Below are 22,868 nucleotides of genomic sequence, written 5' to 3' on the forward strand. Positions count from 1 at the left end.
AGACTTTTTCCAATTCAACTACTTTCCCAGTTACGTGATCTGTTAATAATTAAAACCCATAACAACTTTATTTTTTTTTTTGCTTTGTAATAAGTGAAGTTAATTTAACACCTTTTTCACACGTGTTGCTTATTTTTATTCACCAGGAACACAGCAAAGACACGTGTTTACAAAAGTCTGAACCATTAAAATAGTGCGTCTGCATTGAAAGTATAGCCCGAGGTTACGTAATGTTGCCAAATATACTTGCAAGCTGACACATGTTCGGAACACAGAATATAGTATTGTTTATTATAGAAAATATTGAACCTCCAAGCAAGCTGTAAATTCACAAGGCATTTGTATTAACATTTTGAAGGGTTTTCATAGTTAAAATGAAAAAATGTGTTTATAAAGGTAGGGTGTGATATGTGCAGTTTCAGCAGTGGACTAAATGAACAAAGTAATATAGTCGTATATTCATTTGTGCACATTACGAGCTGAGAAGTAGCAGTATGAAACGTGGCTGTCTGCTCTTCTTCTTTTTTTTTTATCCTTTTGTTCTCTAGAACAGTTTGACACATTTTTATTGTTTTATTATTCAAAACATAAATGTGTTTGTTTCAGTAGCTTGTCTATGAAAAATTAGTCTCACATTACAGATATGTGCCAATATGCTTTCATGCAGAGAGAGAATGCAAATGTTGCTGCCCATGTGTTAGTTTACTAAGCTGTGCTGTTAAAAATAAGACAAAAACTATATAATAATATATTCTATTTACTATAATACTATATACCAAATAACCATGTAATCAAAAATGTCTTCGTGCATTCACATACTTACAGCACACATTCAGGGAGGAGAGCACAATTATGGTAATCAAAAGGTTTCATAAATTCCAATAAAAATATATTATTTATTAACATATAGCAGCATACCATAAATCCCTGCTGTAATAAGTCTATCCCCCTAAAATACTTTACGCTGCCCATACAAGTACTTATACAGCATGTAATATTGTAAAGCACTACAGAATCTGTTGGTGCTATATAAATGGCGATAATAATAATAAGAATGTAAGTGGTAAATGTACACCATATAAGTCCCTACTTTGTCTGAACAGCCCAATGTTTGAACCATATCCCTCCAGAGTTTTTTCTCTGGTACCCTGCATCTGGTGCTATTAGAGAAAAAACCCTGAAGATATCCGTATGAGAGCACGTCTCATACACCACAATAATCTCAAATCTGGTAGGACCATTCCAATTTTAGGCTCATGTCGCACCATCCTGGGTTTGCTCCCTGGTTTTCCACATCTGGGGATACTAGTAAACTGTCCACACCAAGTGCAACGTGAGCACTTCATTAAACAGCTCATGTTGTGCTAAATAGTGTCAAGGCACTAAGAGACTAAAATACCATTTAAGAGTGCTTTGCTTAAGGTCTGACCAGAGTGGGGCTATCCAGGGAGGACTGCTGCTAGCTGTCTTTCTTGCAGTGTTGCCTCTTACTTTGATGCTCGAAAGTATTGCGATGGCTTTATGGCTTCATGGCTAGAAGTAGAATTTCTGTAGAAACTGCAAATCGTAGGGTTTACAGCAAACCCAGGAAAATGTAATGTTTTCTTTTTTACTTTTTCAATAGTTTTGTTTTTTATGGATGTTTTAATGCATTTTCTAGGGGTTAACTCCAGAATATAGTAATAGTATTTACCATATGGATATTACAGTGGTGATCAAAACATGCCTTGAGATGAAATGTGGGAAACATATCATAGCTTGCCAGGAAGAAGGGAGCTTTGTAATGTTAGCATACTTGAAAGAGAACTTATACATTAAAGCAAGTCATATCTTTTTATAGTTTCACGAATCGAAATTTCATTTGGATTCACATCCATTAATTCCAGGATTATATCTCATGTTTCTGAAAGAAACATCACAGTTTATTCACTAAACTAAGAATTGTCGAGACTTGACAAGGGAATTGGAATTTTGTTTAGGCGAGCTTGGTGGAAAATTTCCAGCTCATTTACGCAGCTCTGATATTTTGGTCTAAACTGTGCATTTCCTTTTGTCAATTGTCCAAGATTTTAATATTCATCAATAACTCCCTTAAGGTCTTGGCTGCCCCATTTCAGTTTGTCACTATAACATTATACAATGATCAGCCACAACATTAAAACCACTGACAGGAGAAGTTAATAACATTGATGATATAACAATGGCGCATGCCAAGAGGTGGGCTATATTAGTCAAATGAACAGTCAGTTCTTGAATTTCATGTGTTAGAAGCATGACAATCAGGCAAGTGAAAAGAACAGAGTCTTTGACAAGTGACAACTAGTGATGGCTAGGTGACTGCATCAGAGCATTTCCAAAATTAGAAAAATTAGAAATGTTTAGGTTTTTCACAGTATGCAGTGGTTAGTACACACCAAATGTTGTGGAAGGAAGAACAACCGGTGAACTGGCATCAAGGTCATAGGCACCCAAGGCTCATTGATGCACATGGGGAGCAAATGCTAGCCTGTCTGGTTTGATGACACAGAATAGCTACAGTAGCTCAAATTGCTGAAAAACTTAATGCTGGTCATGATAAAAAGGTTCCAGAACACACAGTACATCACTGTTTGCTGTGTAATTAGAAGTGTAGTTGCAGAACGATCAGAGTGCCCATGATGACCCCTGTCCTCCACAGGAAGCACCTTCAATGTGGATGTGAGTGTCAGAACTGGACCATGGAGCAATGGAAGAAGATTGCCTGGTCTGATGAATCATGTTTTCTTTTATATCAGGTGCATTGCCGGATACATGTGCGTTGTTTACCTGGGGATGAGATGGCAGCAGGATGCACTATGGAAAGAAGGCAGGCTGGTGAAGGCAGTGTTATGCTCTAGGCAATGCTCTGCTGGGAAACCTTGAGTGCTGTCATTCAAATGCATGTTACTTTGGCAATGGTGTTCCATGATGGCAGTGGCCTTTCTCAGTAGAATAATGCACCCTGCCACACTGTAAAAATTGTTCAGGAATGGTTTGATGAACATGACAAAGAGATCAATGTGTTGCCATTGCCTTCGAAATCTCCAAATCTCAATCCGTTTGAGCATCTGTGAGGTGTGCTGGAACATCAAATCTAATCCATGGAGGCCCCACCTTACAACTTGCAGGACTTAAGTGATCTGCTGCTAATGTCTTGGTACCAGATACCACAGGGCATGTTCAGAGGACTTGTGGAGTCCATGCCTCAACACACACAGCTGTTTTAACAGCACAAGGGGGACAGGTGGTTTTAATGTTGTAGCTGATCAATGTATAGGCTTCTGTGTTTTAAATATGGCAGCAGAGCGTCAGTGATACCAAAAAGAAAATGTGATTCTCTTTTTTGAGAATATAAAAACAATCAGAAAATTATAGAGAATCAGTGTAATTAACAAAAAAAATACTAATCTTCCATATAACAGCACCAACATCCTTAGAGCTGAGATAACTGAATGTGCAGCAAATATCTGTCAAGACCATACTCCAATGTGAAATTATTATTTTGTTTCTATTCACAGAACCTATACGATTTGTGCCTGTTTAGGTCAGGGCCAACAGAAGCACAGTCAGGCATGGCCTTTTGTTTTATTGGCTTGGCTCATTCAATTTCTGTTTTGATTCCTGTTGCAGTAAGAATAGATTTGAAAACATTCATTAAAGAGCTTTTTTTTTTATAGACAGAACCAGCATGTTTATATATAAAAAGCCCAGATTTCCTTTTGTGTATTTTCTATTCATAGACCCAGAAGTACAGCATTTCTTGCATGACAGGATCGAAAGGACAAGTGGAAAAATACAAGACATTTGAAATGTGCATTTTGGAGAATGTGAAATTAGGAGTTAATTTATTAATTTACTAAACTGTTACATTTCAAGCACTATAATCACTACATTGTGATTTGTTACCTTGTTGCAATATTGTAATATATTTTTGGCCATTGGAGTAACTAAATAACCTCCATTTGTTTAAATATATATAGGAATTTGGGAAAGAGCACAGGTAACTTTTTTTGTTTGTTTGTTTTTTACTGTATGTATTGGGGCTGATGTGTACTATGGTCGTTGCTGCCGCCCAAGATTAGTGGGAGTTTGAGCGCAGGACTTTTTTTTTTTTTTTTTTGTATTAATATATTTTTTAGGTTGAGCAATCAGTAGAAAACTATAGTTTGTTTTTTGTCAATTCAACCATTAATATTTACACTTCCTGTTGTAGCAGTTATTAATGGCATTTCCAGCAGATAAACTTTCCCACAAGCATCTGTCTTCTTATGCAGGTCCGTATTGTCTTCTTAAAGGGACACTATAGTCACCTGAACAACTTTAGCTTAATGAAGCAGTTTTGGTGTATAGAACATGCCCCGGCAGCCTCACTGCTCAATCCTCTGCCATTTAGGAGGTAAATCCCTTTGTTTATGAACCCTAGTCACACCTCCCTGCATGTGACTTGCACAGCCTTCCATAAACACTTCCTGTAAAGAGAGCCCTATTTAGGCTTTCTTTATTGCAAGTTCTGTTTAATTAAGATTTTCTTATCCCCTGCTATGTTAATAGCTTGCTAGACCCTGCAAGAGCCTCCTGTATGTGATTAAAGTTAAATTAAGAGATTGAGATACAATTATTTAAGGTAAGTTACATCTGTTTGAAAGTGAAACCAGTTTTTTTTTTCATGCAGGCTCTGTCAATCATAGCCAGGGGAGGTGTGGCTAGGGCTGCATTAACAGAAACAAAGTGATTTAACTCCTAAATGGCAGTGAATTGAGCAGTACAATTGCAGGGGAATGATCTATATACTGAACCTGCTTTATTTAGCTAAAGTAATTTAGGTGACTATAGTGTTCCTTTAATAAACGTCCATTTCTTGAATGATGCAACAATTGCTTTAAAACAAATCACAGGAAAGGAGTGAAACACTTCCTTTGCAATAATCCAGATGATGTATTTTCTGCTCTATTTAAAGAAAAAGAGTGTTTTAACAAAAGCCATGCCATTTGCTAAGCAGGAACATGTCCTACAAAGGGTTGAATGCAACAATAACAATTAGCAGTGGGCGAGTAGCACACACTTGCTAAAAAGTTTAATGTCCATCAGTAAAGCACATACATGCAACACACATGTAGCTGGAAGGGGCACCTAAGGCAGCACAAATATTTGGTGGAATGTGTTTGTTAGGTTACCTTGCTAGAAATGCTTAGTATTTTTTTCTTCTTTTTATTAAACAGCTTTAAAAAAAGATGAAGTGATTAGTCTATATCCACTTTATTCAAAAAAGTAAGAATTGCATGGAGGCCAAAATGAAATGTAAGGCAAACATATTAAAACTGAAACAGAATTGACTTTTTCTAATTACCTAGTTTGATCCAAATTTTGAATTCACTCTGAACTTCCTGCACTTTAACCCCTTAAGGACCAAACTTCTGGAATAAAAGGGAATCATGACGTGTCAGGCATGTCATGTGTCCTTAAGGGGTTAATAATAACCCCGTCACTGCCCTACAGTGGTTTCACAAACATACTGCTCTTCATACTGTCATGGTTGATGTGAATTTTTGTTCACTTGCCAGCTTTCTACTTTATAAAAGGTGACAATCGAACTACAACTTGCAAAAGCCCCTGCACTGCACATAGCATTACGATTGTCGTAGATCAAAATATACTTCTTGTAACGGACCGTTTCAGCAGACAAGGGGTTAAAATCAGTTTAGGCGATATTCCCCTTTCAGATAAAAAAGGCAGCTACTGTAGAACACCAAACTCCTGAATTGGATACAAGGGAACACACCAAACTCCCGAACTGCATGAAAGGGAATAAGGTAGCACTCCAAACTCCCGAACTGGAACCTCACGAATAGCTGCTAGCAGACGAACAGGAAATGCTCCCAAGCGGCTTACAATCCTGGCAATCAGTCTCTATCAGCATACAGTGAATCCCCCCAAAGACGAGACAAAGCTCTGTGTTGAGGGTCAAGCAGTGGTCTGTTTTAATTAACACTCACAGACCTTTATGCAAGTCCCCATGCAAGGGGACATCCCACAGGGAGGGACAGCATGTAACCAATCCCATACAGTAAAACATAAAACACACCCAGCATAAACACATAAAATCCTCCCCTCTGCCTGTGATATAATTACTGAACACAATGGGTTAATGTAATTAATCACAGGCAGGAAAAATACAGTTTTTACAGCATATTCATAACTTCTAAAATATACATCACATTCACATAAAAATATATATATATATATATATATATATATATATATATATATATATATATATATTCGCAATCAATCCATTCAGGGGAACAACATATCAAAAAATGGCATGAATCAGACCAGGGGTTCAGAAGTTAGTAAAGTATCTTTTGGGGCCTGGCTGGCAGCATGGCTATCTGGCCCAAACCGGTTTTACAGAGCCCTCTATCCTGGAGACAATGGGGAAAATAATCCAATTATATCCAGGGATAGAGGCAGACTCCATTGGGCACATGTTACCAGTAAAACACAAAAGGATACAAAAATACATAACTCCTATCATACTGAATTGAACGGGCCAAATCTCCCAGGGTCCATAGTCACAGGGCAAGAGGCGGGCAAGCAGTCCTCTCCATGCACAAGTGGCGAAGGGCACTTCGTCACAGTAATAAATCCATGAATAAAGTAGCAGGGAGGGAAAGTACCGAATGAACGGAGGGGGATTCTTCACAATTGCCCCCCTTTTACTCCCTGCTCCGGCAGACATGACTGGACCTTTCCGGGTCCAGTGGGGCTGACGGGACTGCCAGTCATTAGTCCCAGAATAAGTCTGTTTGGCGGGCCAGCCCACATACAGCATTCAAAGGGCCAGACCTCCCCGGGTCCATAATCCCAAGGCAACAGGCGGACAACCAGGCTCCTCCAATGCAATGTGGCGAGATTGGTCTCGTCACACTTCTGTTATCACATCAATACCCACATCCATTAACTTAAACGTCTGCTACAAAATTACTCATCCAATGCAATTAGATTTGCTGTCTAGAGAAGCACATTTTGTTGTGTAGTACATGCCGGCATCATACACTGTATGACAATATGATATATTGCTACACGCTTATATTACATGCTATAAATGTTCCATAGATGTATCAGATTGGAACTTTGAGCAAGCAATCCACTAAAACTGCCATGTTCCTTAACAAAGTCCCTTTAAAAGTGAGATTTTCCTAGGCTATGTATCTTTTCCATGATTTAATTCGTAAACTAAAACGCAAATCCTGCACCAGAAATATAGAACAGAAGTACTTACTATAAACTGAAAACAGATTTCTTTCATTTAAGGTGTGTACACAGTAGTTAGAAGTTGAATAGCTAAGTCAGATGGTGCAAACTTAATGGAAGGCCAACAGGAAAATGCAGGCATGAAAAGCCCTTTTGGAAATAACCACAAAGCAGTCTATTTTATAAAAGCCATCTTTGTTTTGGATTGGAAGGTCACTTTCATCTATGCCGTTTTAAAATGGAACATTAAGATATATTTTCCAGTTTGTAAACTAGCTTGTGATGGAGGTACAACATCCTGAGGATTAAATGGTGCCAAGGGAAAAATACACTTTATACCTGATACCCACTGCCTTTCCAAGCTAAAGTGATCTGAGCTGTCACTTCCTGCTGCTAAATGTTTACGTTTGCTCTTCCAGATGAATCTCTTCAGCCTTCTGTGCCGGGCAATGAAAGTATGCCGAGCTACTGCAAAAATGATGAGGGAGACATTTTTCTGGCAGCTGAGTCGTGGAAACCTAATGTTTGCACTAGCTGTGTCTGCATGGATGGGATGATCAGCTGTTACTCTGAATCTTGCCCACCAGTAACTTGCGAGAGACCGGTTTTAAGGAAAGGCCAATGCTGTCCGTACTGCATCGGTGAGTTTAAAGCTCTCACATTTTTTAACGTCATAAACACTCTTCTACTTTGGCAGGCACTTGGGAAAGTATCATATGAATGCATACATGTCAGGTCAGCCGTGAACAATGAAGGAAATGTAACTGAACAGTGTTTGTATATGTGTGACATAAAATGAGAAGAAATTAAAAGGCTAGTAGACAGATTTTTTATGCTGTGGATCTATAAGTTAATATTCTGGAAACTAACCGTTTTACTGCCGCTAACAGGCTTTTTTTCCCTAACAGATCGAAGTAAAGCCCTTGTAATAGTATAGATAATAGGACACAGCCTAGTGCAGATGTTTTAACTGGGGACGAGAGGGTTTCAAAACTATAGTGTTAGGAATATGTAGTGGAGCTCCCTGTACCCCGGCTGGGTACCTCCGTCAAGGACCTTTTCTAGCTGGAACAGGGGAAAACCTCAGTGCATCCTCCTGAAGCCTCTCCGTCCTGGACCAGGATAGGGGACTAGCTTTATTCCCTGTCAGGGACTGGATGATACACAGTCCTGGGACCTCTAGTTCTTACAAGGACTTTCCCCGCTGAATCCTCCACGAGCTGGAACGAAGTGCTGAGTAGTGATTATAGCCGTTCCCCTCCCTGTAACTAGACGACACATAGTTCTGGGAGTACAACTGATTTGAATGAGCCAAACTCTTCCTTTTATGCACAGACCCCAGCAGGAGGCCTCCGCTGCATTCAGCACAAGCCCCTTCCAGGAATCTCTGGGCCTAGGACATAATTGCGTTAAAGACCGGTAAGCTAATTATCTCCCAGGAACAGAGAGCCAAACACAAAACTATAAAAACATAAAAGTACCCCAAAACATAATAAAAGTATAAAATAACCCCACAAATACAAAAAAAATCTTTAAATAGCCCTGATCTGAGCGCCCAAGTTCTCCAAATAGGGCTCAGATCCATGCAGTGGAGGGGAAACGCCACCGTGTCAAAGTTCCGACCGGCCGCACGTGTGGTCTTATGCCCAAAACAGTTCCTGGGCGTTTTTGGTGCTCATGCCAAAATTAGTTCTATAGAAGTCGCAGCTAAGTACCGCTGAGGACTATTCATGGGTTTAGTTCATGCGAATGGCCGCTAGAGAGCCAGCATTTGGTTCCATTCGCGTGAAGGGAAAGTGCCGAACCATTGGCACACAGCGCAAGCTACTAATAGTGGATGGGCAGGTTAACTCCCAAATGGTGTCCCAGACCTGGACCATAGTCGGTGGGCAGAAGGCCAGCGTCCACATTCCTCCAGGAGTCTGTGGGCAAACGTACATGGGAAGGAGCGTTTGTCACAGAATACATGTTTGTGTTTTGTGTTCTTTAATGTTCATATATTTTCTATAGATATTGTTTTAGCCACCATTGTGTGCCTACCTTGATGCTGGAGGGTGGTTTCCTAGTGTCTAGCAAAAGGGGACTGAAACAAGATACCATTCCCATATGAACTGTGACATAAGCAATCCTGGGAGAAATGAGAAGAATGACAGAGAGGCATAGAATGGATGGGATTTGAAGCATGAAATGAATGGCAGGGACCATAAGATGGATTGCTTGAGAGAGTGCTATAAGATGGATATTATGAAAGGGGAGATGAGATGGCTGACTGGGGAAATGGCATGTATTGGACGGCATGTGTATCAATTGATGGATGGCAGAGACACGACAAGGAGAGTGAATGCGATGGATAGTTGGAAAAGCTAACAGATATGGATGGCAAAGGAGAGAAAAAAGAAGAGTAGGGAATATTACTCTTTTGTAGTCTGATGTTGGCATACAGTAGTGTAAGATAATTATATAAGTATAGCATGCATTCAGTCTTATTATGCATAAAGGCCATTGCATTTGAGAACTCTGTATTCATGTTGAGCACTTTTTGTAATCAGTATTAATGTAGACAGTTGTATGTAAAAATTCTATATATTTGGTCAGAAGGTCACATTTTCAGTTGTTTTGTTGCAGCAGACTATCCCATAAGACAAGGAAGTTGCACTGAAAATGTAATCTAGCGAAAATCTAAAATATCAAAGATATCCATTCCACGCAATAATGGCCAAAGTTAATAAAATAAGCAGGTGGAACATGTCATTTAAAACTTGACGAAAGCGGTTTCTTTGTAATGTTCTTGAAATTCCAGGAAATCTCAGTGCCTTATTTCTTATTCTTACTCCTCCCAATTTCATAAAGGAAAACCAAATAAAATGGAACAATTGCCAACCACCTCACAGAAGGGATTTTGTATAAAAAGTATTATTTTTTAAGCATTTTTAAATGCTTTTCCATTTTGCACCTATTTATTCCTTTATTTGAGCCAAAATATTCCTTATTGATATTCATTACAGCGACTCTCTCATCATTTTATTTTTTCCACTCAAAACAAATTTGAATCAATGCATCTCTATGAGGAAAGTTCAGTGTCTGCATGCAAAGGGTGGAGACACGGAATGGCAGTGCTACTCACTGTGCAGCACTGCCCCAGGAAGCACCTCTAGTAGCCATGTAAGGAGTGGCCAGTGAAGTTATCACTGTAATGTAAACACTGCATTTTCTCTGAAAATACAGTGTTTACAGCAAAAAGCCTGAAGCTAATGATTCTACTCACCAGAACAAATTCAATAAGCTGTTGTTGTTCTGGTAAATATAGTGTCCCTTTAAGTCTTCTTTATCTGTTATGGCAAAGAAGAGTAAGCTTTCAGTCCTCACAGGCAAAATGTTTTAGAGAGCACAGTCAGAGCTGGTGTTTTAGCCTATGCTATAGGTGAGATGTTTTGCTGCTTGGAAACAGTCTTATGTCTTAGATGTGTCACATGGGATTAGTCTTTTTATTCTTGCAAAACATTTTATGGTCTCTGTCTATTAATTCCTACCAAATGATCTATGAATTCTATATATCTGGATAGGGTATATGAATAATCTTACTTTCCATACAAAACCAGTTTTTAATAGTATTCTCATTTCTATAGCTACCTAGAGCTCTGTAAATTGTAAAAAAAAACAACCAGAATTGTATTTTAATGTATTTAGTACTGAGCAGTGTTTGTGTGTTTAATGCTAGCATGTTTTTGTATGGAGTATGTTTGAGTGAATGTAGGGGTGTGTTTGGATGTAGTGTTGGCATTTGAATGCAAGCATGCATTTGTGTGGTTTTTGAATGCAGTGGTGTGATTATATATAATGGTGGGGTTTGTATGTAGTGTTGATGTTGAAATGCAGGGGTGTATTTGTGTGTAGTGTTGGTGAGATTCTGAGATGTATGCACGCATACACACTGACACACATGCAGATACATAGACACACTGGCACACATGCAGACACAGAGGTGACTCTAGAAACAATATATAGGGGGGGGGGCACATAAGATACCACAGTCAAAACTGGGGGGGGGGGGGGGGACTAAAACATTTCACTAGGGGATGGGGTAATATGCTTCCATTGGCTGTCTGATGCCAGTACACTGTGCAACACGTTTTAATCGAATTCACATTTTTTTCTTGTTGTGGGCTGGTTGACACTTCTTAACTTCAATCTTTGTTTATCTCCCCTATTTGCTATCCTTATGTGGGATTACCATATTTAAGGAGACCAAATAAGGGAGCTATCTGCTAAACAGCACCCCAATTTAGGGAATTATCTACTAAACAGCTAAAAGATCAAAATTTAAAAAGGCCTTTTCTTCATTTGAATCTTTCAATTGATTAGTAGATAACTCACTTATTTGTTATCCTTATGTGCCATTGCAATATTTAAGGACACCAAATAAGGGAGCTATCTACTAAACACATACACATTTATATACACACAATAACACAATAGATGTATTTATGTATTCGCCCCCAACTCTCCGTGCAGTTCTCCTGCTCCTGGCCCCTGCGTGTGTGAGGTATGTCAGCGCCCTGTGCAGCCACACGGCTCACACCTCCCTAGGGCCGGCCGTAGGGGTGTGTGAGCTGTGCGGCCGTACAGGGCTCCATTGAGCAGGGGGCGCCATTTGTCTGACACAGCTCGCACGTGGCGGAGTGCAGGGTTGCTAAAACAGGTACCCGGGTGGAGGATTAATTATTCTCCACCTGGGTCTATTTTAAAAAAATTAATAAAAATTGCGGCAGCAGGGCGGGGCTTAACGAGTGGCGGGGCTGGGCTTATCGCGAGGTGGAGGTGGATCCAATACCTACCCAAAGCCCCTGGTAACTGCTGCAAAGGAACTGCATCCACTCCAGCCATTATGAGAAGAGGTAAGTCTGTATGTGTGACTGCCTGGCTATTTGTGACTACCTGCCTGCCTGTGTGTGTGTGTGTGGGTGTGGGTGGGTGTGACTGCCTGTGTGTGTGTGTGTGTGATTGTCTGTCTGATTGCCTGGCTGTGTTTGTGACTCTCTGTCTGTGTGTGTGACTGTCTGTCTGACTGCCTGCCTGTGTGTGTCTGTGTGACTGTCTGTGTGACTGCCTTTAACTGAGTGTGTGTGTGCCTATCAGCGTGTGTGAGTGTCTGCATGCCTCTAACAGAGTGTGTATGACTGCTTGTAATGGAGTATGTGTGTCTGTCTGCTTGTTACTGTGTGTGTAACTGTATGCCTGTAACTGTGTGTGTGCCTTTAACTGTGTGTGACTGCCTGCCTTTAACCGTGTGTTTGGCTCTGTGACTGTCTGCCTGTTACTGAGCATGTGTGACTGTTTGCCTATAACTGTGTGTGTGTGTGTGACTGTCTGCCTGTAACTGAGCATGTCTGACTGTCTGCTTGTAACTGTTAGTGTGACTGTCTGCCTGTGTGTGTGACTGTATACAGGCAACTTGGTCAGAGGGAGGGGGGCCGTGAAGACTTTTCGCACTGGGCGCCTAATGGCCTAAGGCCGGCCCTGGTGGCACCCCCTACCTTGTGGCACTCCACCCCTCACCCCCTGCATCCCCTTCGTACGCCACTGCTTGCAACAAATGTGTTGAATATTAAAGATTTTTGTTTTAACAGAAAACATATTATTTTGCATATTGCTTATTATGTTACCCAATATTGTCAAGGTTTACAAACTATTAGAAATGTTTTCTGCAGATCAATCAAATGTAGTTACTTATGTTGCCCACTCTGTTTTCACCTGACTTCCCCTTTTCCTATCATTCCCTACCAGTTTTAGAACATGGCTTAAAGTGTTTATTACTTATTGCTTCAGCTTCAAATATTACTTAATAGTCTTGTAGTTTTTTAAATAGCTAAGTCAACCACATTTTTTAATTTTTTTTACTGTAATATAAGACAGGTGCAAATCCGAGAAATATTTTACATTTTTGCTAAGGAGTATTGCTTCCTTACATGTCATTAACAAGCATTTTTGATACTACATACCAGACTATATTTCAAAGCGAGTTGCGACTGGTTATTTTAGGAGTTTTTTTTGTTTGTTTTTTTACCTTTTCTAATTTACGTTACCTTTTCTAATTTACAGGCTTTTTTCATTCTCACTCAATAAAGGAATATTCCATCAACTTAACACAGTGAACTGTCATTAAATTACTCTATAGTTTGCAATCTTTGTGCAGTAGTGAAATTGGTGCATGTTATCTTCATGTCAATGCTATGTACAAAATTAGTTTCATTCATTTAACTGTCTCAGAAACAGTGTTTGTAATCCTCTTAAGATAAAAATGGTAAACACAAATGAGAAATAAACTCTCGTTTGAGTAGTAGACAATGTTGTGTGTGTATATAGCTTGATCACTGAATTCTTGGAAAATATGTCCCAAATAAGGCAGATTTTAGAATTGTGAATTGGGCTTGCTGTGTGCCATACCAGTAAATGTGCTTATTTGGATTATGATTTTTTTTTTATAATTCTTTGTTTTATTGAGGCATTGAAAGGATACATGACAGGCATTACAGAGTCGTAGTAAGTTTCATACAAGCTTGGTAAACAAAGATAGGAGATAACTCCTAGCAAAATCTGCCTCTTTTTTTTTTTTTTTAAGAAGATAAACAAGAACAGTTGAGCATTGTATAGCGAACATAAGCCTAAAGACAATTCACATGAGTTTAGTCAGCGATAACAGGTGTTAGCATTAAATAGAAAGTCATTTAAGTAGTATACGATTCTAACTTGTTTGGTGGATCTACTGCACTTAGTAGTAACCGTGCTATAACATAGAATTAACAGGCTTGAATTGCATATAATCTAGTGTGTCGCGCTGTGGTAGGCAGGCAACAAATACATATATTTAAACTCAGTTTAGGCTATAGCTATCGAGTACAGGCTTAGTTTAAGAGTGGGGATACAACGCTTAGCGGTGCAGGTAAATAAGCTACGTGCCTCAGGATTGAAACATGTATTCATGCTATAATGTTAATAAAATGATGTTTGTCATAGCGCTTGCGTCTTAACGGGCCTAACAGCAAAACCAATACTCTTTAGGCAGTGGCAGTGGAATAGTACAAAATTGTGCAACATGTGAGTGGACAAATATTAATCTGATATTGTAAACTAGGTTGTGGAGGGTTCCTGGATAAATGAGGTATGTATGCAGGCTTAACAAACAACCCTAATGCTGCAGCACTCGATATTGAGGGTGGGTCTAGGTTTAGGGACCCAGTAGAGGTTGTGGGCGTATGCAGTGGACTTAAATCATAATAGCACTGGGGCACCTTTAAAAGTAACTAGCACTAAATAAAATGAACTGCGGGCATCTTGTTGTGCATATGTAGATCACAGGTATAGCAGAGGTGCCCCAAGAGCAGTCCTCCAGCTTTTCTTACATTCAGAGTGCGGGGCACAAAAAGAGCAGGCACATTTTAAGGTTTTGACATTATACAAGTCGAGAACATTCGCTTAGGTGTGTAGCAGTACGATTAGGTAAGTAAACTAGATTTACGTTTTGGCTATGCTCGTGGTAGGCTAGAGTAAAATTTTTATAACAAGTAATAATTAAAAATTAACATGCATTCGTCTACGACGAGGCGGAACTCTATAGAAAGGGATGTCAGCAAGCTTTCGGGAACAATAGGGGGGATCAATGTTACCATAGTAGCGATGACTGCATCACCTATGCTCTGATGGTGGTTAGAGATTGAGTGAGGGTGGTTACGTGCATAGTGGGATTCTAAGGTCCCTAAGTTAGGGGTGCTATGTCCTATGGAGGTACGCGCCGGGAGATATGTGTGTGTGTGCGATAATAATATGGGTATTTGGAGGGTTAACAGAATGAAAAAACGATATCTGTGTTTCTTGTGTGGTGATGGTGGTGGTTTGTTGGTTGTCACCTTCCCTTGTCTCTCTCCCCGTGTTCAGTTAAACAGTTGTGGGGTCCCATGATGGTTGTGTCACTGTTAAAGTATGTGAGCCTAGGGGATAGTCTGAGTGCTAAGGTTCAGGATAATGAGCAAAGTCATTTTATTGAGTTCAGTGCCCCGTTTTAAACTTAAAAATGACAGTCATAGCGACATGCAAGCCATGCTATCTCTTGGGTATGTCTGTTGAGTGCTATGTGAGGCTCATGTCCCCAGGCTATAGGCATTTCAGCTGTTTATGGGATGGGGGTTTTCTCGCCTGAACACAGTGAGTCAGTTACTAATATACTGTCCACATTGTATGAGGCGTCATATGAGTTTACAAGAATCTGTGTCACATGTCCCTCTAGCTTAGGATTTGGCGCTCATATCTGGGGTATCATATTTTTACAATACAGGTTGTGGTAAATTGCTGGTAGACGTAACATTAGTAGTAATCTGTAAATAGCCCGGTGAGCCCAGTTTCTATGCCAGAGATAGGAGAGGCATTCATTCGGGAAAAAACATATGACAAATAACATTAACACAATAAAAATTATATAACTTAACGAGAGCTTGATGGGGGTTCCCAACCGGGCTGGGGTAGCCTGGGTACCTCAGGCTTTGAAACTGTCCCCTATACAATATTAACGGTATGTGGCCGATTGTGTGTTCGCCGGTCTCCGTTCAAGTAGTGACCGCGACATAGGGGTCGGGTGTTAGTCCCTGCGGAACAAATGGGATAGTTCTCGTTGGATCCCAGGCGTGTGTTGGCGAGGTAGCACCGTGCTGACCCATCTGGGTGAGGGAGTCCGGGGGTAGGCCCAGAGCCTGCAGTAATTGCGCCGCGTCGGCAGGATCCTGAATTCTGTGGTAGTCCATTCCTTGGCGGACCGTGAGCGTGTGTGAGGGCCGCCAGCGGTATTGAAAGTTATGCTGTCGGAGAAGTGCGGTAAGCGGTCGGAAAGAGCGCCGCCATGCCAGGGTCATGTGCGAGAGGTCAGTGAAGAAGCTGAGCGTCATATCCTCAAATTGGAGAGGCGGTTTACCCCCCAAAGCTTTGAGGACTGACATTTTGTCTTGAAAGGTGCGGAAAGTGACTATTAAGTCCCTGGTTGCCGTTGCCGGTGTGTTTGGCGGCTTAGGGATTCTGAAGATGCGGTCAGGGCGCATGCCTTTAGCGTGTGAGGTTGTCAGAATGGTTGCTAGCAGTCGGTCAACTACCTGTGGGAGCTCCACATCAGGTATTGTGTCCTTAACCCCTCGAATTTTCAGGTTGGTTCTCCGCCTGGCGTCTTCGTGTTCTGCGAGGCGGTGTTCGTAGTACCGCTGTTGTGTTTGTAAGTCACTCACCGCTTGCTGAAGTTCGCCAATCTCTTTGTTTTGGGTCGAGGAGGCTCTTTCGAGGGCGCTCATGCGGGTTGTCAGGCCTTTCAGATCTCCCCGTACCACTGTTATGTCCTTCTGTAAGGTCGTTTGGAGGTCGGTGAGTAATTGTTTTAGGACCGCTGTAGTTACCGGAGCCGAGTCCGGGTCCGGTCTGTGTTGTTGCGGGGGTTGTGCCACCGTGGGAGATGGTGAAAAGTCGTCTTCAGAGGGGTCGTCGGAGAAATCCGAAAAGCCTCCATGGAGCGCCGCCATATTGGACGCACTTGGGCCTCGAGCTTGTCTCCACATGTCTCCGATTGTGAGTCCTGGAGTAGGTTTTGCCATGATCGTTTTCTTTGTTTTCCGCCCCATAGTGTTGGGAGCGTTCAGAGGGTTTTTGTGAATAGTTGGGGATCTTTCTTTAGTTGTATCCCCCAGATTTCTTCGGTTGTAGCCCGGAGCTCTCGTTTAGTGCGACCGCTCGCTCCTCCAGTCAGGCCACGCCCCCCTGGATTATGAATTTTGATCAACTATGCTTTTCAAATTGTAGGTCTGAGAAGATTTTAATGGGCAACCTTAAAAAGGTCTCATATATTCCTAAATGTTCAATTTGTGTAGCATGTCAGAGGGATGTTGCATGCTCCACAACCTGGGAAAACATTTTTCTTTTTTGTACCTGATCTGCCTTTGCTATGACCTTGAGACTTCATGGAGCCATATAATGCAATTTTTATGGCACTATAATGTAAGCTATCCAGAAAGACATGATTCTGTGAAGAACATATACCTATTTAACTACTATATACAGCCAGAGATAAATGGCAAATAGGATAATAAAAAACAATGACAGCCTGACTTCATACTATTCTCACTTATTAAGCACTAAATATGGCATGCGGCTATCTTTGAAATTGAGAAAATAATATAAAAAAATAATTGCATGCCACGCCAAAATGTTGATTGCTTGTTCCTTGGTTGAAGGAGGTTTGAATGATTGAATGTGATCGTTATTACATATTGTGAAGTTTTAGAGCAAGTAGGTAGACCAGACGAAGGAGACATTATTTTATAGTTTAATGAATTAAATCAGGATGATTGCTCCTTAAAATATCTGGATTTAAATTTGTGTTCCGCACTTTTTTTTTAAGTGGCTTCCTCATTTAATAGCCGAGTAGTGGAAGGGTGGGGGTGCTTAGGGAGCGGCTGTTGATTTAGTGAATTCATTGCAAAACATCACCTTATTTAAATTCACATTATCTGCTTCATTAAATTACCTGCGGGAGAGAGATTCTAGCTTCATCAGTTACTTCTAGAATGCTTTAGCTAGGATATCCACGTAGAGCAGGAAGAATAAGGACATACGTTACTATATTATATTTAATACAATCATTTTATTTTTGCAAAAGAGGCAATGAGAAAAGTTTTGCATCTTTGATCTACATTAAAGATTAACAACGTGAAAAAAGTTAGCAAATCTAATCCAGAACCATTTAATAGTATTGTATTACTCACTCAAAGTTAATATTTTTAAGATAAGTGAGGTCATTTGCACCTTATGCAAAATCTAAATACTCATTAAATACATACGCATCCACTATATCAATTCAAAGCTCCTACTTAAATAATAGATTACAGAAGAAAGCTCACTAGCCATTAAGTAGGGGTGTCCATTTATGATCCACATTAGCCATAAGTAAATAAACCCCTAAAGTTAACTGGTACAGTTGGTTTGGTCCAGGGCAAACTTGGGAAGCCATAATTAACATTCCATTCCATATTTAAATAATTCAAACCCTGTATTCGAACATCACTTCTACTCTTCTTTTCCCACTAACTCCCAACATTTTGTTCTTGACCTATTCCTTAAAATATAACAGTAGCAAACCGAGTTGATAACTAAGACTACATGACTTTGCATAGAGCATATTGGTAAGAATAAGCTAATAGCCCTGGGCTGCTCTAATTTTAAAAATATGGTCTATGGCTTTATTAATATTTTCCCTTTTCACACACGCATACATGCGAGATCAAGCAGATTGAATTATATTGGGATTTTCTGAATGTATGTCAAAAATATATTTAGGGCACCATGTTCCTGGGCCATTTGTAGGAGTTCAGCATGGTTCACATTGAAATTTCAGAACCTTCCATCTCAGTTGTTTGTTTCTCGTTTTAAGAACACACAAAGAAAGAACATTTATTTTTAATGCTGATGAAATCAGGTGCTGTCTGAAGTATTTCTTACCTATCCCTATTCTCACGCACACACACTTTCTTTTTTTGTTCGTGTTTGTTTTGTGCCTTTTTTCTTCTCATTTGCCTGTAGGCAACACTCCTTATTTTTCTTTCTCAAGAAAAATGTCAGATTGATCCTCTCTAAACCAGTATGTTTAGGAAAAAAGAGGGCTATTGTACGATTCCTACTGATGCGAACTTCTGTTCAGCTTGTTTATTCTTTAAATAAAATGTAGAATTTCTTTTTAATGTTTCCAATAAGTTAATTAGGTACTTTTAAATTCAAACGAGTCATAACAATAATAAAGAAATCCTAGCTTTTTACATTAACCTCCACTGTATATATTATTGCAAATTCTTAGGAGAACCAAGTCTTAATAGTGAGATTAAAATTAATTAATACTATTACCGTAGATTTTTTTTTTTTATTGTACTTAGAAAGACATATATGCATTTTTCTGCTATTATTCTGCAATGTATGCTTCTGAAAGGGATTTATAAAAGGTCTATGATTTATTAATGTTTTTCTTTTTGTTATGTGGGATAATTTCTACAATTTTCAGCATAACTGCTTATATATAAATGCATTACTTTTAAAATTAACGATGATCTGTAACTTCATGGTCTACTTGATAGTTCATGTTTGTTTTTAAACCATGTATGTTGGAAGAAAGAGATAATGGCATGTCACCAAGAGGAATTAGGAAATGCATGAACAAATAGGGAGGAATGAGAGACAAGTGTATGATACTGTACATGATACAGCTAAAAGAGTGTCAGGAACGTTAATATATTTTAGATGGAAGGGATGGGAGAGGGATTTATATATACACATAAATATATGTGCATGTATATATATATATATATATATGTGTGTGTGTGTGTGTGTTAGTGTGTGTGTATGTATGTATGTATGTGTGTATATATATATATATATATATATATATATATATATAAAACTGATCTGTGCCATGTATCACTAAATTTGACTGCATTTATACTCATATAAAATATATTTATGCAATTAAACAATTTAAAGAAACTTATAAACAGAAAAACGTAGACTTGTGTACGGCAAGAAACATTTGCTTCAGCTGAACCATTTTTTCCTGAAAACAGAATATTTTGCTTGATTTTCATCTGAATGTCGATCGGTTTGGCTTGCAAGATTTTCAATACCGAAAAGCTGATTCAAGAATCAAATCAGATTAACTTAACCTACTTAACGCCAGATGCGACTAAGGTGTTGGTTCATACCACTGTCCTCTCTCGCCTTGACTACTGTAATCCGCTTCTCAGTTGTCTTACGTGCTCCCAACTTGCGCCGTTACAGTCCATAATGAATGCGGCGGCGAGGCTTATCTTCCTGTCCGCCCGCACCTCCCATGCCTCACCCTTCTCTCAGTCCCTACATTGGCTTCCTATAAAATATAGAGCTCAATTTAAAATTCTGGTTCTTGCTTTCAAATCTCTACATAATGCTGCTCCCACCTATCTATCCTCCCTTATACACAAGTATGTCCCGTCTAGGCCCTTACGATCTGCTGAAGACTTACGTCTATCTTCTTTCCGTACTCCCACCTCTGATGCTCGCCTTCAAGATTTCTCAAGGGCTGCACCGTTCCTGTGGAACTCGCTTCCCTCCTCCGTGAGATGCTCACCCAGTCTGCGCTCCTTCAAAAAATCGTTAAAAACCCACTTCTTCATAAAAGCGTATCAATTAAACTGTAAATAGCTCCTGACTGATTCCTCTTCTGCAACTGTCACTAGTCTAATACTATCCTTACCTTTTGTGTCATTTTACCCCACTCCCTCTAGCATGTAAGCTCATTGAGCAGGGCCCTCAACCCCTCTGTTCCTGTGTGTCCAAATTGTCTGGTTACAACTACATGTCTGTTTGTCTACCCATTGTAAAGCGCTGCAGAATTTGACAGCGCTCTATTAATATATATATATAATATATATATATATAATATATCATTATAATAATAATAATAACCAGTGTACTGCAAAATATATATCCAAAATGTTTTGTATATATTTAGTAGTACACTAATAGGAGCATTTTTCTGCCATTTGTTTCATACATCAAGTAGAAAAAGTAACCAACAGAAGGAAAAACAGGAGGAACAGTTAAAAAAAATATATATATATTATTACGGGTACAGGCATGAGAGGGAGATAGATGGAGAGATGTAACAATTGCAGTAAGGAAAGCATTTGGCTGTAGCAGCATGAAATGAGGGGAAGCATCGTAAGATATTGGAGTGTCAGAAATCTGATACTCAAAAAAAAAAAAAATATATATATATATATATATATGAAATAGCAAAAAGTGTGAATGACATAAGAGTGCTACTGGCATTACAACCAAAGATTTCATTTTAACTTGATCTATCTACGAAAACGGCAGGAGATTTTTTTATATTTATCATTGAGGAGTTGCTTATATTGACAAGGACTGATGGGATCTGAAGATTGGCAGCTGAGATTAATTTGTGATCTTAAACCAGATAAACCTCATGGCCTTTACATCTGCATGTGACCTTTGGCTAACAACACAGAATACCCAAGAACTCTGCTTTTCCCAGGTCAATGGTGGCCATATGTTCTTTTTCCACTCAGCCCTAAAACCACTGCCTTCAAAGACTTTAAAATATTTTTAACTGAGAGAGATCATGTTTTATTAGATACCTTTCTTACTGCCTGCTACATACTGCAGAGTTGGGCTTTAAAAGTACTGTACGTGTTTTTACCTTGGAAGCTCCTATCACTTTAGTTTAAATTCACATAGAAATAAAATACTGTGGCTTCCATTTAAAACCTACTCATCTAAATTTTACACACTTTACGGTTTGGCTTCAGTGTTTTTTTTGTTTTTGTTTTTTAATCTGTTCGCACCCAAAATCATGTACATATTTTTTTTACTTTTTTGGTTAAGAATTATTCACCGTGAGTCACTTCTTATTAGAGCTTCATTTGGCTGTATTACATTTGTAAACCTTTTGGAATAAGTCTCTACCAGCTTTACACATTTAGATCCTGCTCAAGCTTCTCTCGGGTTGGATAAAGGCCACTGGTGAAATATAAAAGTTCTTTATTCTTCCCAAGAAATAGAAGAGAGCACAAAGATGGAAAAATAAATTAGACCCGTGAAAATGACATTTCTATTCCTGCATCACAACAGCCATTCAACATGTCTAATATTAAAATCTATTTAGTAGGTGGCATTCCACAGCTCGTACCACAGCACATTCTTAAAAATCTTTTCTTTCTATAATAGGATTGAAAAGTTATAATGCAAGTTCTAGAGGGGCATGATTAGGATCACAGCATGCTGAACAGATTTATGCAGTGAACATAAAATACTATGGATCAAGTTGCTTTTACAAAGACTCAAAGTATTATTTTTTTTAAACTAAATAAACTTACATGACAACATCATTATTATAATTGTAATTATCCCACTAGGCCAGGTTTCATGCTAAATGTTTATTCAGTCTCTTAACTTTTGGGAGTTTTATAGAAGATTAGGATTGTCCTAGATCATAAAATTAAGATTTACTTATAATCTCAACAAATGCATCTATATTTTCATATAATTAAATGGAACTCTATATGGGTTGATAGACCCTATTAAATACTAGCAGGAAGTATCCCATATTGCCTAGCAAGGCTGGTAATCTTTGCAATTCCATAGGACATATGTACAGAGGGGGCACTACCACACTAAGAGTGAAAGGCTTGCTGTGGAGTTCACTTAAATCCACAGTGGACCTGAAAGTGGATTGTGGCCTAACCAGCTGCCCACCTTCACACCTTCAACCTACCAAAAGCATTATTGTAATGTGTCTTGAGGGGTAAGTGCCCAGGGCAGAGCTGTGCCTTCTTTCACAGCCTTAAAATGATTCTATAGTGCTATGAATACAAAGTTGGCCAATACCTGGGTTAAAATTCATTTAATCACTCAGTGCACAGTCTCCTCCTCCTTGAATTGACAGAGGGGCTATTGCGCATGTGTGGTGAGTGCCGTGAGCACATTAGACCCTATTCATAGGAAAGCATTGGATCAATACTTTCCTA

General features: G+C 39.3%; 1 protein-coding gene across 1 annotated transcript in view; it reads left to right on the plus strand.

The window, feature by feature from the left end:
* Window positions 1-22,868, plus strand: part of CRIM1 (cysteine rich transmembrane BMP regulator 1) — a 650,317-nt gene that overhangs the window by 587,632 nt on the left and 39,817 nt on the right. The window contains exon 13 of the mRNA XM_063443119.1: window positions 7,692-7,913. Coding sequence (XP_063299189.1) covers window positions 7,692-7,913 — 222 coding nt within the window. The remainder of the gene's footprint in view (window positions 1-7,691; window positions 7,914-22,868) is intronic.

This window comes from Pelobates fuscus, chromosome 2 (genome assembly GCF_036172605.1).
Source record: "Pelobates fuscus isolate aPelFus1 chromosome 2, aPelFus1.pri, whole genome shotgun sequence".
NCBI classification, from domain to species: domain Eukaryota; kingdom Metazoa; phylum Chordata; class Amphibia; order Anura; family Pelobatidae; genus Pelobates; species Pelobates fuscus.